This window comes from Orycteropus afer, unplaced genomic scaffold (assembly GCF_000298275.1).
Source record: "Orycteropus afer afer isolate SDZICR_OR568_19922 unplaced genomic scaffold, OryAfe1.0 scaffold00040, whole genome shotgun sequence".
Lineage (NCBI taxonomy): Eukaryota > Metazoa > Chordata > Mammalia > Tubulidentata > Orycteropodidae > Orycteropus > Orycteropus afer.
In genome coordinates this window covers 14,869,386-14,886,529 of record NW_006921627.1, presented here as the reverse complement: position 1 = coordinate 14,886,529, position 17,144 = coordinate 14,869,386, and the positions used below count along the sequence as shown (strand labels likewise).

The window sequence follows — 17,144 nt, the reverse complement described above, 5'->3', positions numbered from 1 at the left end:
AACCCAAAGAGGGGTCGCTATGAGTTGGATCCAACTGGACAGCACATAACAACAACAAACAACAGAAGGCTGGCAGTTCAAATCCACCAGCCACTCCTCAGAAGGAAGATTGGGATTGGGCAATCTACTTCCATAGTGATACCACCTCAGAAACCCAAGGAGTTTCCCTTTTCCTTCCTCATTTCCACAAACATTAAAATATTCCATATCAATGAGGCATAGGCATGGAACTAGCAGAATAGATTCCAATTTTAACTCCATTGAAACCCTTTATTAAACTAAAAACAACAAAAGAAACCCACTGTCATCGAGTCAATTCTGACTCATAGTGACCCCCATTGGGTTTCCAAGTTGGTAAATCTTTGTGGAAGTAGATTACCTCATCTTCATTCCATGGAGCAGCTGGTGGGTTTGAACTGCCAGCCTTCTGGCTAGCAGTCAAATGCCTTAGGCACTGAGCCACCAGAGCTCCCTTATTAAACTAATAATGGCTTATTTAGATTGGGGGTATCGTCTATGGGAAGTGGGCCTAAGGAAGGCAGGAGAGAATGCTGGGTTGCTCAGGACAGTGGCTCTTTACCAACCAGTACATAAGCACTTCAATATTTAACAGCAATATTGCCATCCTGGTGTGTAAGGAATATCAAGTGTCCTTGCGAGAAGCTCAAATGCCAGTCTTTATAAAGATGATTAAACATCCTTCTCATTTTTGCCTCCTCCACACCATCCCTCTGCCTCACTTCTGGTCCCCTGGGTATCCATATCTCCTGTCCTGAGCTATTCTAAAGGTCTTTAGAGTGAATTGGTTCATTTGTCATCAGAATTCATTCCTCTTGAAACGGCTTAGGTTTAACCCTCCTCTGCTTTGGTAAGACCTTTACAATTACTTCCTATGATTCTATTTTAAACGATGGATCAGGGTTATAAATCATTTTAAAAGGAGTTTGCCTTTCTTTCTTTTCCTCTTTCCTTTCTCCCTCCCCCTCTCCTTCCTCTGTCCTTTTCTTTTCACCTTTCCTTTCTACTTTTCTTCATTTTTATTTTTAGTTGTTTTCTTTGCTGTTTACAAGGGATTTTATAGAGAAAATGACATAGAATCTAGAATATTTTTTTTTTCAAAACATCATGGATGATTTCACTCCTCTAATTGAAATGTATCCAATGTCTTCCTATTTCTATTAAAATAAACACCAAACTCCTTCCCCATGTCTGCAAGACTTCTACCATGCTTCCTAAGTTCATTTTACATCATTCTCCTTTATAGCAGACACAAAGGCTTTTCATTTTCTAGGAGGACTAGTTTTGCTCTTTTCTGTTTTGCAAGTGTCCCATATGGTTTTCCTTTTGTCCATGATTATCTTTTTTCTCATCTACTACCACCACCACCCCAAATACCAGCACCTCATTTGTCTGTATGATTCCTCTGCATTATTATTTTTTTTTCTCTTACCTTAACGGATCCTTTCTAAGAAAACCTTCCTTGATCCCCCCAGACAATTCAAGTCCTCTTACCTATCCTTTCATAACAGCCTCAATGTACTTTTATTCACACTTATCAAAATCTGACCTTATTTCACTGTTTAAAAATTCCCTGTTTCTCCACTATTCTGTAATGTCCATAAGGCCAAGGACTGTGTTTAGTATATCTACCTACCATGGTGCATGTCACACAGGAATCCCTCAAAACAGTATTTTCTAATGAATAAATTGGAGGCTGAATGAATTGGATTGTTAGGCTTTTAAGAGTCAGCATAGCTGAATGAAACTGGGCATATATCTCTACTTTTTTGTGCCTTTTGAGTTTCCTCATCTGTTATAATTCCTATCTTACTGTTTTGAGAACTTAGAAATGTAATACACGTAGGAACAAAAGTGCCTGGGAATCTCATTAAATATTCTTATGCCTTTTTGCAGCTGCTCTAGCACCAAATACAGTATCTTGCAAGTTGTTATTGTTGTTGTTGTTATGTGCCGTCGAGTCAGCCCCGACTCATAGCGACCCCTCCTTGGGTTTCCGAGGCAGTATCACTACGGAAGTAGGATTGCCCAACCTTCCTTCCGAGGAGTGGCTGATGGGTTTGAACCGCCAGCCATCTGGTGAGCAGTCAAGTGTCTTAGCCACTATGCTACCAGAGCAAGTAGTAAAGTTCAATTATTTCTTTTCTTTCTTTTTTTTTTTTTATCAATTAATTACCCAAACTTGGCACTGTAGAGAGTTAAAGCAATTTTAGAGTTCAATGAAATAGTAACCAGAGTTGGGTTATCAGCGCCACAAATTTCAGGCTGTATGATCTTATGGGAGTTTTTAATTTTCTCCAAGTTTCAGCATCCTTTTAATAGTATTCTGAAATTTTAAAATAAAATGCCGTGATTTTCTTAAAAGATTTGAGTTTCCTGTCATTGCCTGCATTTTCGAGATCATAATTCAGGCATGATAATGTAAGTTTGTACAAATTTGCTGATGAAAGTGAAGAAAGCATTCTTGTGGAAAGCCTTCTATCACCCCATGAGAGGAAGATGAGTCAATCTACTTCCATAACGCTTTGTGTAGCTTTATTTCATCAAAGTAAATTTAGGAGTAATCTCTGGTAGCATAGTGCCTAAGGCACTTGACTGCTAACCAGAAGGCTGGCCAGTTCAATGCCACTAGCTACTCCTCAGAAGGAAGGTTGGGCAATTACTTCCATAGTGATACTGCCTCGGAAACCCAAGGAGGAGTTGCTATGAGTCAGTCAGGTCTGACTCGAGGGCACATAACAACAATAACAACAATACTTACAAATTTGAGTGAAAAAAAATTTCATCATATCATAGGAACTGTTTGTTTTGGAATGTAGAACAATACATTTTTGTTACCTTTGCAGCAAAGTTAATCATGACTCCTAAATGTTCTTCAATATAATTATTAAGATCATGTGCTAGTATCCTGAGTTCACTGGTGAATATGTTCAACTTTGTTTTCCAAAGCACAAAAAGAGATAAATCACAGTTTGTAATTAAAAGAAATTTGGTTATGGGTTCCTAAACTTTATCATAATATTTTTTCTCTCCTAGGTGATTTCAAAAGGTGTAATCATTCTTCATGGGCAACATACAGTCAAGATCAGTGATCATGGTGAGGTTTATATTTTTAGTGTTGACTTTAATGCAAAGAGAATGTCTTAATTAGGTTGTATTTTACATTTTTTTTTACAAGTCATAGCCTTCATATTTTAGGATTATTTACTGCTGCAAATCACCCTTTGAGAATGTGCAAAGTTATATGAAAAAGCACAATTCAAAAAAATATCAATTAATAAATATTTATTTTGTTAATAATATTCAATGCACTATTATAAGATACAGTCACTGGCCCTTCCCTCTCACTTCCAAGAAAGGTAGTAATTATCTATGTTCAAACAGGAAGAATCAAAAAATGAGACAAAATAAAATTTTGAAGTTTTAAGCATTAAGGAATGTCCAACTATCCCTTTCATTTACAGTTGATGGACAAAGTTGTAAATTTCTCTCAAAAATACTTTATCAATTGTATTTGTTGGGTGAGGGGCTGTCTTGTTCACTCACAATGGGTATGATGGTTAGAAACTTTAATAGAAGGTTTGTGCTGGTTGACAAGGTCAACAATTTTAAAGGCACTTTCTCAGTTTGATCTTTTCTTTCCACAGATATGAAGGGCATATTTTCCATCCCTATAGAAGTTAGCTTGGAGTTGGCTCCCTCTGCAGTTATGCTTGTCTACACTTTACATCCTGAAGGAGAAATGGTTGCTGACAGTACCCAATTCAAAATTGAGGAATGTTTCCAAAATGAGGTAAGGAAAAGAATTCTTTCTCAGATTTGTTCAACTTGTTGGAAAACTAAGCAGAATTTAAACACATGCTGGGTTTACTTAAACTCCCCATTATTCTGAAGGTTGAAGAATGCAAAATAAATGAAACCTAGTATGGTAAAGTTAATAGATTGGATGAGTAAAAAATACCAGAGCTATATGAGCAGCAACTGGGGTCTTAAAATTCTTTCAAGCAGCCATCTAAGATGCAACTATTGGTCTCCTCTCATCTGAAGCAAAGAAGAGTAAAGAAAATCACAGTCATCTGCAAACAATTAGTCCAAGGATATGATGGACCCCAAGATCAGAAGAATTAGATGGTATCCAACTACCAATGTCAATCACTCAGGAAGGTCTCAAAATTGGAGATCTTGAATAGAGTGGAAGGAAAAATATGTAACAAAATTCAAAAACACAAAAAGGACCGGAATTACTGGTTGGATGGAGTCTAGTGGTAACCCCAAGACTACGGCCTCAGGTTACCGTTTGGTAACCCTAGAATTGGACTCACTCCCAAGGATTGGCTCTCAGCACAACAGTAGAAAGACCCATATGCAGAACACCTACCCTAGGGCGATGCACTTATCTACTCTAGGGAGAGGCACCCCTAAGAGCAATCAGCCATGGGGCATCAGAGGGGCAGTATTCACATAGAGGGAAAGCTGGACAGAGAGGAGTGCATAGTTAAGAAGGGTGCAGGGAGTGGGTAGCCACAGGGAAGGGAGGAGAGGAGAATTTGTCATGGTCGGGGTGGTAATCAGGGCATGAAATCAAACGTACACAAACTGTTGAATGTATAACAAATTTTGCTCTGTAAATTTGGACCTAATGCACGGTAAAATTAAAAATCAAAAAATACCAGAGTTGCAGCATCCAGTTAGGATATTTCCCCTGTTTTTCTAAGTTATTGATGCCATTATAAGGGTAAATCACTGAGAACATTCTCCTAAATTGTGTGTGTGTTTGAAGAAAATTAAAGTAGTCTAAAAGATAACTCTTCTCATATGGCCCTCCTCTTGACCTTGTGTCTATTTTCATTTTCAGGTCAACTTAAATTTCTCTAAAGAAAAAAGTTTACCAGGATCCAATATCAGCCTTCATGTTTCAGCTGCCTCAAACTCTCTTTGTGCTGTTTGGGGTGTAGATGAAAGTGTATTGTTACTATGGAATTATAACCAGCTATCAGCACAAAGTGTGAGTGATTAAAACACATTTTATTTACCAACAACCATATGCCTTTATAGGAGTCCTGGTGGCACTGTGATTAAGTAGTCGGTTGCTAGCCAAAATGTCAGCATTGTGAACCCACCAGCAGCTCCACAAGAGAAAGATGTGGCAGTCTGTTTCTGTAAAGATTGTCAGCCTTGAAAACCCTATGGGGCAGTTCTATCCTGTTCTACAGGATCACTACGAGTCAGAATTGGCTCAACATTTGTGGAAAACCTTAAATAAACAGAGATTGGCTAGAGTCCACATGGAATAAAAAATATATTAGGTTAGATATCATGTAAAATGGACTCTATTTACTCTAACTGTACTAAATATTTTAAGGCAAATGTGAGACTGTCAAAAATAAATAACACTAATTGGATATCTACCATTTGACGGGCACTCTAGTGGATATTCTATGTTATTTAATTTTATTCTCATATTAACCCTATAGAATTAATATAGTATTCTCATTTTGACTAATGAATAGTCCTTTGGCTCAGGGAGATTTAGTAACTTAACCAAGGGCATTGTCTGACAATGACCTTGAATGAGTCATCAGAGAGTGTTGTGAAGGCCTTTTATCTGGAAGTTATTGAAATCCAATTGAATCTCAACTATCTTTATTGATTTTAATGTAACTCAGTAATTGCTTAACTGATTAAATAATATTTCAAAGTGTTTAGAGCTCTGTATACTTTTCTAGTAACTATTTATTTGTTATAGATATGATGACCATTTTCCATAATATTTCTATATACATAGCTTGTAAGAAGAAGAGTAAATTATTTTCCACAAAAAAATACATAGTTTATTCTCTCCTATCACTTAGGTATATAATATGCTATATTATAAGCAACTATATGGCTATTATTTCGAAGGACTTAACTTAGAGGATGGCTCTAAAGATCCATGTCTCAAACGTGAACAAATTCTTTACAATGGAATTTATTACACACCTGAATGGGCTGACTTTGGAATTGATGCCTATGACCTTGTGAAGGTAAGATAATTGTGTGTTCAGGTGATGACTATGTGTGACAAAATAGAAATATTTGAATGCAGACAGCAAAAAGATAGTTTTAAATGTCTTTTATCTAAAAATTTTCAGAGTATTAATTTATAATGCAAAACTAGTATCTGAGAAAATTATCAGTTTTCCTGACATACTGATGTGTTGTGTATCGGATGTCTAATATAAATCCCCCAAACTCCTGCTCCTATACCCACTGACCCTCAAATTGTAATTCTACTAAATGAAAATATAAAAAAACAAAAACCAAACCCACTGCTGTCTAGTTGTATCTGACTCATGGAGACCCCTCCTTGGGTTTCTGAGGCAGTATCACTACGGAAGTAGATTGCCCAACCTTCCTTCTGAGGAGTGGCTGGTGGGTTTGAACCACCAGCCTTCTTGTTAGCAGTCAAATGCCTTAGGCACTACACTACCAGAGCTCCCTAAATTAAAATATATAGATTTTAAATATTTGCAAGGAGAAATATTCTCCATAGTCCAATAAATAATGTCCAACACAAGTTAATGAATATATACATATGTGAAACAGTTGTTGTTGAGTCCACTCCAACTCAAGGCAACCCCATGTGTGTTAGAATAGACCTGTGCCCCATTGGTTTTCAGTGGCTGAATAGATCTCAGACTTTTCTTTGAAGGCACCTCTGGGTTGACTAGAAATTCCATTATTTAGGTTAGTAGCCAAACTCATTAACTTATTTATTTAATATACCTAAGGAGGGGTCGCTATGAGTCGGGGCCGACTTGATGGCACATAACAACAACAACAATAGTAAGATTGATTGAACATATGGTTTGTTTGTTTAATTTGGGTGAAAGTTTACATAGCAAATTGGTTTTCCATTCAACAATCCATACTCATTCTGTTCTGTGACTTTCTCTGCAATCCCCACATTGTAACAGCATTCTTCTCACTTCCTCCCTGTGCCTACCTCTTCCCTTTGCCCTTCCTTCCCATTTCCTCACACCTTCCTAGCTCTCTTCCTGGGCAAATGCTGTCAAATTCATTAACTGTTTACACTACACAGGGTTAGAGGAGTATAATATGAGGCATTATTTTTCCCCCTCTCATCTGAAGATTTTTATCAACAGCTGTAAATTAGGAAAAAGAAAATGTTATTAAATCAGAGAAACAAGGGGAATTGAAAACATGTCGGGGCTGCTGTTGTTAGGTGCTGTCGAGTTGGTTCTGAATCTACTTCCGTAGTGATACCACCTCGGAAACCCAAAGAGGATTTGCTATGAGTCAGATCTGACTCGATGGCAGTGAGTTTCTGGGTTTTTTGTTTGTGGTTGGTTTGTACAACAGAAGAAGCAGTGCCCAGTCCTGTGCCATCCTCACAGTAGCTGCTGTGCTTGAGTCCATTGTCGCAACTATTGTGTCAGTGTATCTTGTTGAGGGTCTTCCACTTTTTTGCTGACTCTCTACTTTACCAAACATAATGTCCTTCTCAGGAGCTCTGGTGGCATAGTGCCTAAGGCATTTGACTGCTAACCAGAAGGCTGGCGGTTCAAACCCACCAGCCACTCCTCAAAGGAATATTGGATAATCTACCTCCATAGAGATACTGCCTGGAAAACCCAAGGAGGGATCACTATGAGTTGAATCAACTCAACTGCAGTGAGTTAGGTCTGGTAATGTCCTTCTCCACTGACTGGTCCCTCCTGATAATATGTGCAAAGTACATGAGACAAAGTCTCACCATCCTCCCTTCTGAGGCACATTCTGGCTATACTTCTTCCTTGACAAATTTGTTTGTTCTTCTAGCAGTCAATGGTATATTCAATGTTCTTCACTAACATCATAATTCAAAGATATCAATTCTTCTTCATGATACTGAAAATACCATAGCTTGAGTCAGGCGCACCTTAGTCTTCAAAGTGACATTTTTGCTTTTCACCACTTTCAAGAAGTCTTTTGCAGCAAATTTGCCCAATGCAATATGTAATATGATTTATTTACTGTTATTTTTGTGGGTATTGATTGTGGTTCTAAGTAAAATGAAATCCTTGACATCAATACTTCAATTGAAAACATAGAATTTAGAAAATGGTGAGAAAATATCTCTAGATTTGTGATATTTAGAGATGGAAAAATAAGCAAGAGAAGGGAATGAAATATATAGAGAAAACAAAAAGTTTGTCTATATGGCTGCTCTATAATTTTGTGTGATTTAAAACTGATTTTTATCTTGAAAGGCAATAGGATTAAAGGTTTTTACCAACTCTCATTACCGGAAACCAGTGCTGTGCAAGAATTACATGTATCCTGACTATGATGTTAAACAAGGTTCAGGTGAGTCTTAGTATCATGTGAGGATCAGATAGCAATTTATAATCTCTTATCCCTAATGAAGTGAGTTGGGGATTTGGGGAGACAGCAGCGATTTCTTTAATTAAAAAAAAAAGTGACATTTCAAATGTTAGACAAATAGAGAGAATAAGGCAGATGAGTCTTCATATTCATTGAGTTTATATTAAAGTGGGAATGCAGATAATATGTAAGCAACATAATTTCACATGATAGAAAATATTCTGGTAGTTATTATTTATTGAATGGTTACTATGTGCCAAGCAATGTTCTAAACATTTTACATACATTAACCCATTTATTTTTCACAACCTATAGATTAGAAACAATTACCTCCAATTTACTGATAATGAAAGTGAAACATAGAGAAGTCAAGTAACTTGTCCAGTGAAACAGATAATAAATGGCAGCAATGTGACAGTAATCCAGCCATTCTGGTCCAAAAGTCCATGTTTTTTGTCATTATATTGTATTAAATCTCAAAGAAATACTACTGAGAAAGTAAAATAAGATAAAGGAAAAAGAAGATGCTATGAAAAGGTGATTGAAAGATCAGAAACCTGAAAGGTGTCAAAAACTATACAAAGAAATTTTTAGGAAAATTGAAAACTAGGCAAAAAATATGAAGACATAATACAAAGAAGGAGAGAGAGATTGGTAAAAATTATATAAAGAGATATTTAACCTCACTAGTAATCATAAAAGGAGCTCTGGTGGTGCTGTAGTTAAGGCATTGTGCTGCTAATCAAAAGGTTGGTGGTTCAAACCCATCAGTCGCTCTGTGGGAGAAAGGCAAGGCAGTCTGCCTCCATAAAGATTTACAGCTTTGGAAAACCTATGGGGTTTGTCATGACTCAGAATAAACTTAATAGCAGTAGATTTGGAATTTTTAGTAATCACAAAAAATTAAAAGAACAACAAAAAACCAGGTGACACATATAACAATGACAAAAAAGAAAGAAATATTAAATAATACTACTTATTTAAATGAAATATGCAATATTCCATATACATGAACTTATATACTATCAAACCAAAAACCAAATCCACTGCCATCAACTCAATTCCAATTCATAGCCACCCCCATTGGGTTTCCAAAGCTGTAAATCTTTACAGAAGTGGATTGTCCTATTTTCCTTCTGCAGAGCAGCTGGTGGATTTGAACCATGAACCTTCTGGTTGTCTTAAGTGCTGTGCCACAAGAACTCCTTTCATATACCACAGGGAGTATAAAATGGTATACCCATTTTATGAGATTTCATAGTACTTAAATTAAATATGCATATACCCTCTAGCATAACAATCAACCTCCTGAGCATGAAGACAAAAAACATTTTTACTAACGTCCACAAGAGAACACGGATGTTATGGGATATCCGGCTCATTGCTGTTTATTAATAGAGACAACCTAGGAGACCATTACTAGAATTGATTAAGTGATATGTTGATATGTAGTGGATACATACTATGGAATATTATGCAACACTAAGAAGCAACATAGGTAAATTAAAATGACAAAGTGGAAAAGTAAAAAACAGTAAGATCTAAACTACAATGTCCTTTATATGGTTTAAAATAGATAAACACACTAAAAAAATTATATATTTGTGAAGTATATAGACTTATTCAGGATAATACAAAATGTATTAGAGTGCTAGATGATGGAAGGGTGGGGTGCCTCAGGCAAAAGGGGGATACAATATTCTAATATATATATATATATATATATATATATATGTATGTATACTATACATAATATATAGGTTGAAATTAAAAAAGAAAAATCAGCATAAACCATAATCTGTATACAGATATAATATCTTCATTGATCTTAGCTTAAAACTAAGATTTTAGCACAAGCCAATATCAGAGATAAGTGGACAAGGTATACAATTAAAAGGTTACTAAAATCCCTGCTTTGTTTCCATATGTAAACTGATACACTACAGATATTATTAAAAATAGTTAAAGTTACAATTAAAGAAAAACAAATGGTGAAAAATTACATATGAAAATTTTCAACAAATTGTTTTTAGAAACTTAGTAATAAAAATTTCTTTAATTATATAATGATTTTCAAGCAAAAAAAATATAACAAATATCCAGCAAGCATGATTTTATTACTTTAATAACACTCTTTCATAGAAAAGTGCCTGCTATTCAAAGTGATATTCAAAATTGTAGTGGAGTTCTTAGGGAATATAATGAAGCAAGCAATGATAATAAAATATAAATTATTGGAAAGAAAGGAATAATATTATTACTTTTTATTACAGCATGATCTTATATTTTAAAAAAAGAGAATCAACAATCTATTATTATTAACAAGATAACACATTAAGGCTGTTAGATACAAGATGAACAAAAAAATAATTTTTACACCAATAACAATTAAATGATTAGAATTGTAATTAGAAATATATACCACATGCAATAGTAACAAAAACAATGTAATAGATGAGCCTAACCAAAATTATAAAAGAACTTTATGAAAAAATAAATAGAAGACTTTACTGATGACTGTAAGTGAAGAATAAGTGGTAATCTATACCTTGTACTGAATGGAGAGATATAGCATGATAAAGATGTAGCATTCCCCAAAAATTTTTCTAGACAGTCAATGAAATTCCTGAAAAAAAAAAAAAAAAAGAGCATGGAACTTGGAATCACTTTATAACATGCCTATGGAATTATAAAAGTTCAAAAAGAGCTAAGATTATTTTGAAAAAGAAGAAAAAATTATAAAGATTCCTCTAATGACTTTTAAGATACTTTTAAAAACTATAATAATTGAAGGCATATAGCCTTTCAAATCATTGAATGCAATTGATTATTCTTTCTGCACTGATTCCCATGACCCCCATGTCATTTACCAAGTTGTCATACATACAGTATGTACCTAAGGCATTTGACTGCTAACCAGAAAGTTGGCAGTTCAAAGCTCACCAGCCACTCCACGGAAGGAACACTGAGCAATCTGCTTTCGTAAAGATTTACCACCTTGGAAACCCAAAAGGAGCTCCTTATGAGTTGGAATCAACTTGATGGCAGTGAGTTTGGTTTTTTGGTTTAAGTAATGGGGTAGGATGGTACAAATTGATCAATTGAATGAAATAGAAATCCCAGATATAGTCCACTGTATGTGTGACAACTCGGGAAATGGCACGGGGGGACATAGGAATCACTGCAGAAAGAATAATCAATACATTAAATAATCAATTTACAAAGAATAATCAATTACTTTAAATTATTTGAATTTCAATGAAACACCAAAAATGGCAGTGTAGGGAACTCAAACTACCATCCATTCACAGAAACACCTAGAAACACAACAACAAATTGTCAAAATCAACTTTGTCAGAACTCTGGAAAGTAGTCAAAGATTTACAACAACCAAACAAGTGATGAATCAAAAAAAGGCGACTCAAATGTAGTTTTTAAGAAAATATCTATCAGACCACAAGTTGACCACAAGCTGAAAGAGAAAACTTCAGAGACCACATATGGTGGTGTGTGTGGGGGGGGGCAGGAGGAACAGCCATTAAATATAGTTTATAAAAGCCATTACACAAACAAACAACTATAACCAACAGCAAGCAACAACAGCAAATACTGAGGGGAAAATGATCTGATTTACAGAGTTTCCACATTATAATACTGAAAATGTCCAGTTTTCAACAACAAAAAAAAAGTATGTGGCATGCAAAGATATAGAAAAGTATGACCCATTCATAGACAAAAAAAAAAAAAAAAATTAACAGAAATTGTTTCTAAAAAGATACAGACATTGGACTTATTAGACAAAGACTTTAATTGAACTGCCTTAAATATACTCAAATTGCTAAGACCAACCAGGGACAAAGAAGAAAAGGAAACAAGAAGAACAATGTTTCAACAAATATAAAGTATCAATAATTAGACAAAAATTATTAGAGGGAAACAAATAGAAATTCTAAAGCTGTAAAGTAAAATAACTGACATGAAAAATTCACTAGACGGTTTTAACAGCAGGTTTAAGCAGGTAGAAGAAAGAATCAGTGAACTTGAGAATTGTCATTTTCCAGTCAAAGGAGCACAAAGCAAAAATAATGAAGAAAAATGAATAGAGCATCAAAGCCCTATGGGATACTATCAAAGGTACCAACACATATATAATCAGAATTCCAGAAGGAGAGGCAAGCAAAAGAGACAGACAGGACATTTGAAGAAATAATAGTCAAAAACTTCCTAGATTTGATAAAAGACATGAATCCACACATCCAAGAAGCTCAATGAACTCCAAGTAAGACAAATGTAACAATATCTACACAAAGACATATAATCAAATTGTCAAAGGATAAAGACAAAGAGAAGCTCTTGAAAGCAGCAAGAGAAAAGCAACTCATCATGTATAAGGGATCTTCATTAAGATTAATTACCAATTTCTCATCAGAAACCCTGGCAAACAGCAATGCAATGACATTCAAATTGCTACAGGAAAAAAAATAAATAAATAAACTGTGAACAAAGAATTCTTCATCAGGCAAAATCATCCTTCAAAAATGAAGGCACAAATAAGATAAATAAAAACTGAGAGAGTTTGTCACTAGTGACTTTTCATTCAAGAAAAATTAAAGGGAGTCAGGTTGAAATAAAAGAACACTACATAGTACCTGGAAATTATATGGAGGAATATAGAACACTGGTAACGCTAACTGCAATGGTAAGTATAAAAGACAGAATTATTGTGGATTTGGTTTAAAATTCTTGTATTCCTTTATGATTTAAAAGGCAAATGCATGAAACAATAATTACATATCCATATTAATGGACATACAATGTATAAAGAAGTAATTTATAACACTAACAGTGTAAATGGGGAAGGACAAAACTTTATAGAAGTAGTTTTTTATTCTATTGAAGCTGAGTCAATATTAATTCAAACTAGATTGTTAAAAGTTTAGCATGTTAATTTTAGCCCTAATGGTAACCACTAAGAAAATAACTAAAAACTACACAGAAAATGAAATGGGAAGGAAATCAACTGTCACACTACAAAATATTTTAAAATAATAACCTGAGAAAGATCATGCACTATAGCAGAAATTAAACTTGAAAATTTGCCTATCAAGAGAGGTATAATCAAAACCAAACCAAACCCACTGCCATCGAGTTGATTCTGCCTCACAGTGACGCACATTGGGTTTCCAAGGCAGTGAATGTTTACAGATGTGGATTGCCCCATCTTCCTTCCATGGAGCGTCTGGTGAGTTTGAACCACCAACCTGCTGGTTAGCAGTCAAATGCCTTAGGCACTGGCCAACAGAACGCCTATATATAACTAAAATTCCATGCAGAAATAGTTAGGAGTACCAAAAACAAATGAAAATTAATGAAACAGATATATTTGATCAATGTAATATAGCTGAAAAACACTGTGATAAGATGGAAAAACTCATGTTGCTGAATAATAAATATGCTATCATTTTCAAAATTAAAAGAGTATTCAAAACACTGCCTTATGTTTTCTATGGATACATGGAAGAGCATGTGCCAGTAGAGGTGTGACAAATTGGGACTGGTGGCAGATTTTAATTGTATTTTGTGTTTTAATTGCATTATAACATGATGCATTCCCATATTACTAGTATAAGGTATTTACAAGTACAATATAGCAGAGTATCGGTGATAGATGACACACTGGATGAATAATTAATACTCCTAACTTTTTAATAAACATTTGTAAATTATTCATAGATTATTCATTAGAGGTAGGATCTTCAAACTTTGTTAAAGATTATTGTAAATATTAAGTGAGCTAAGTGTGTAAAAAAGCATTTTCAATAGTGACTTAGACATAGAAATATAATTATTATTATTAAGCCTTGTCCTCAAAACAAGTTTATTTGCTAAGAAGTTAAATTTGACTTTTAAATAGCTTACTTTTGATATTGTGTTTTGTCATCCTCTAGGAACAGCTACAGCTTCGAATCATATTATTGAGGGTAACACAGGTTTTATATCTTATACTGAAACTCTGAGGACATCATTTCCTGAGACTTGGATTTGGGATCTTATCACCACTGAGTGAGTTTTATTGCTATTATTATTGTGGTTTATGTACATTTAATTACTTTTTCCTTTTTATCTAAACAAGTGAGGCATGATATCCATAAATATTTTTCAGTCTTATCAAAATAAATGTGTCTAAAAGCCTGAAAATCAGGACAGTGTGTCAACAATTCTGCAAAATCTCAAATAAATTTCTAAATCCTCTTTTCATTTTCTCCATTCTTTAATATTCCTTTTATTTATTTTTCTTACTGTCATTTGTTTTTTTGTGAGAATCTGATTTTTTTTTGTATTGCAGACCATGAAACAGACTGAAATTTTGTTTTCTATCATATGACATAATGAACATAATACTCAATAAATACATATGGATATGAGTGAGAAAGGGGAGGAGATGAAATGAAATGTAGTAGAAGAAGGAAGAAATAATGGAAAGTAGGAAAAAAATAGGAAGGAAGAGAAATAATAAGTTTCTATGTCGGTGCCATAATAAATTCAAGTATAGACTAATGTAAATACTTTAAATTTGAAAAACATATTACACTGCAAGGGTTACTAAACTTGTCAGTGAAGTTGGCTAAATATGGCAAACATCATTTATAATTAAACTTATCAGTTACTAGCAGCCATGAAGTCAGCTACAACTGATGGTGGCCCATGTGTGTAACACAACGGTGCTCCCTGGGTTTTTCAATGGCTGATTTTTTGGAAGTAGGTCACCAGGCCTTTCTCTCAAGATATCTCTGGGTAAAGATGAGCCTCCAACCTTTCAGATAGAACTGAGCTTATTAATCATTTGTACCACCGAACCCAAAACCAAACCAAACCCACTGCCATCGAGTCAGATCCCACTCATACCAACCCCTCCTTGGGTTTCCAAGGCAGTATCACTACAGAAGCAGATTGCCCAACCTTCCTTCCAAGGATTGGCCAGTGGATTTGAACCACCAGCCTTCTGGTTAGCAGTTAAATGCCTTAGGCACTATGCCACCAGAGCTCCTCCAAATTAAACTAGTTGAGAATTTATGTATCTCACATAAATAAGTCATTAATTCATGTATCCTAATTATTCCAACATTTCTAAAATTTTGAGGTTAACAACCACTCACAGTCTATCAATAATGAACAAGCCATATACACAGATAAAAGTTTATTTGTGAGTATTTATAAATATGAGATTAATGTCAAATATTTCAATGATTTATACTTTGGTAGGGATTATGAAAAATGAAACCTTCAATTAAGATTTAAAATAGAGTGAAAAGAGCTCAGAATTAAAAGGCAGGGTACAAACTAAAGTATGTCTAAAGTAAGGAAGTTAGAATACTGAACAGACTTTCACATAAGGAAAAAAAGGAGCTTCTTTTAGATAAGGTAAAAAGGAGCTCTGGTGGCATAACAGTTAAGCACTTGTCTGCCAAGCAAAAGTTTGGTGGTTTAATACAACCAGCAACTGCACACGAAAAAGCCTGGCAATCGGTTTCCATAAAGATTACATCCAAGAGAACCTATAGGGTCACTCTACTCTGTCACTTGGGGTCGCTAAGAGTTGAAGTGACTCAATAGCACCAACCAACAACAGAGATAAGGAATAACAAGAAGCTGAACAGAGGAAGAATAGGAAAAACAAAGAGAATTTGACTATTGTAGTTTGTGAAAGGGAGCTCTGGTAGCATACTGCCTAAGGCATTTGACTGGTAACCAGAAGGCTGGTGGTTCAAACCCACCAGCCATTCCTTGAAAGGAAGATGGGGCAAACTACTTCCATAGTGATACTGCCTCGGAAACCCAAGGAGGGGTCACTATGAGTTGGAGACAACTCAATGGCAGTGAGTTTGGTTGTTTTTTTTTTTTTTTTTTGAGTTTGTAGAAGAGTATCAAACAGTGAAAGGAAGGGATATAAAGCTTTGAGTAAATGCAATGATCCAATTACATATTATATGATGACAGTGCCAATGTTATCTGTATCTTCCCATTTAGCTCCACAGGGAAAGCCAGTCTTCCTCTTACTGTTCCTGATACCATTACACAATGGAAAGCCAATGGATTCTGCCTAGATGATAAAACTGGATTTGGCATTTCCCCAACCATCTCCCTGACAGCTTTTCAGCCCTTCTTTGTGGAACTCACTCTCCCCTATTCAGTTGTTCGAGGAGAAGCATTCACTCTGAAAGCCAATGTCTTCAACTACCTGAATGCATGTGTTCAGGTATTGCCTTGAGTATTCTCAGTAAATAGCAATTTCTTTCCATGCAAATTATCTTCAAATATGAGATGTATGATGATATGGAACTTTGTAAGTATTTCATCTGTTCTAAGTTTGTTTTGAAAACATTAATTAGTTTTACCATCTAGTTGGGGTTTAGAAATATAAATTAGTATATCTAAGTGACTGGATGAACATAAAAGAACTGAAGATAAAGTTTATAATGAAAGGAAATTATCTTTTTCCTTTGTGTGTGCGGATGAATGATTGAATGGAAAAAATGCCTAATACCTTCAGTTCTTCCACATATCCAAAGACCCTCCTGAAACAGAGGGCTTTATGATATAATTAAGCTGGGAATATGCAGAATGTATGATATCCTAGTTGTTTCATGGGTTCTTCATGGGTTATGGCTGTGAAAAGCAGCAATTTCATAGCAGATGAAGCATTGAAATTATTACATTAATTTCTAGCTCTGTTGCTTTGAACAAGATACTTAACCTGT

The 17,144-nt window shown here is 34.9% G+C and overlaps 1 protein-coding gene across 1 annotated transcript in view; it reads left to right on the top strand.

The window, feature by feature from the left end:
• Positions 1-17,144, top strand: part of LOC103193916 (ovostatin-like) — a 73,349-nt gene that overhangs the window by 37,926 nt on the left and 18,279 nt on the right. Inside the window, exons 14-20 of the mRNA XM_007937219.1 lie at positions 3,055-3,115; positions 3,666-3,811; positions 4,874-5,023; positions 5,871-6,041; positions 8,271-8,367; positions 14,334-14,448; positions 16,414-16,642. Coding sequence (XP_007935410.1) covers positions 3,055-3,115; positions 3,666-3,811; positions 4,874-5,023; positions 5,871-6,041; positions 8,271-8,367; positions 14,334-14,448; positions 16,414-16,642 — 969 coding nt within the window. The remainder of the gene's footprint in view (positions 1-3,054; positions 3,116-3,665; positions 3,812-4,873; positions 5,024-5,870; positions 6,042-8,270; positions 8,368-14,333; positions 14,449-16,413; positions 16,643-17,144) is intronic.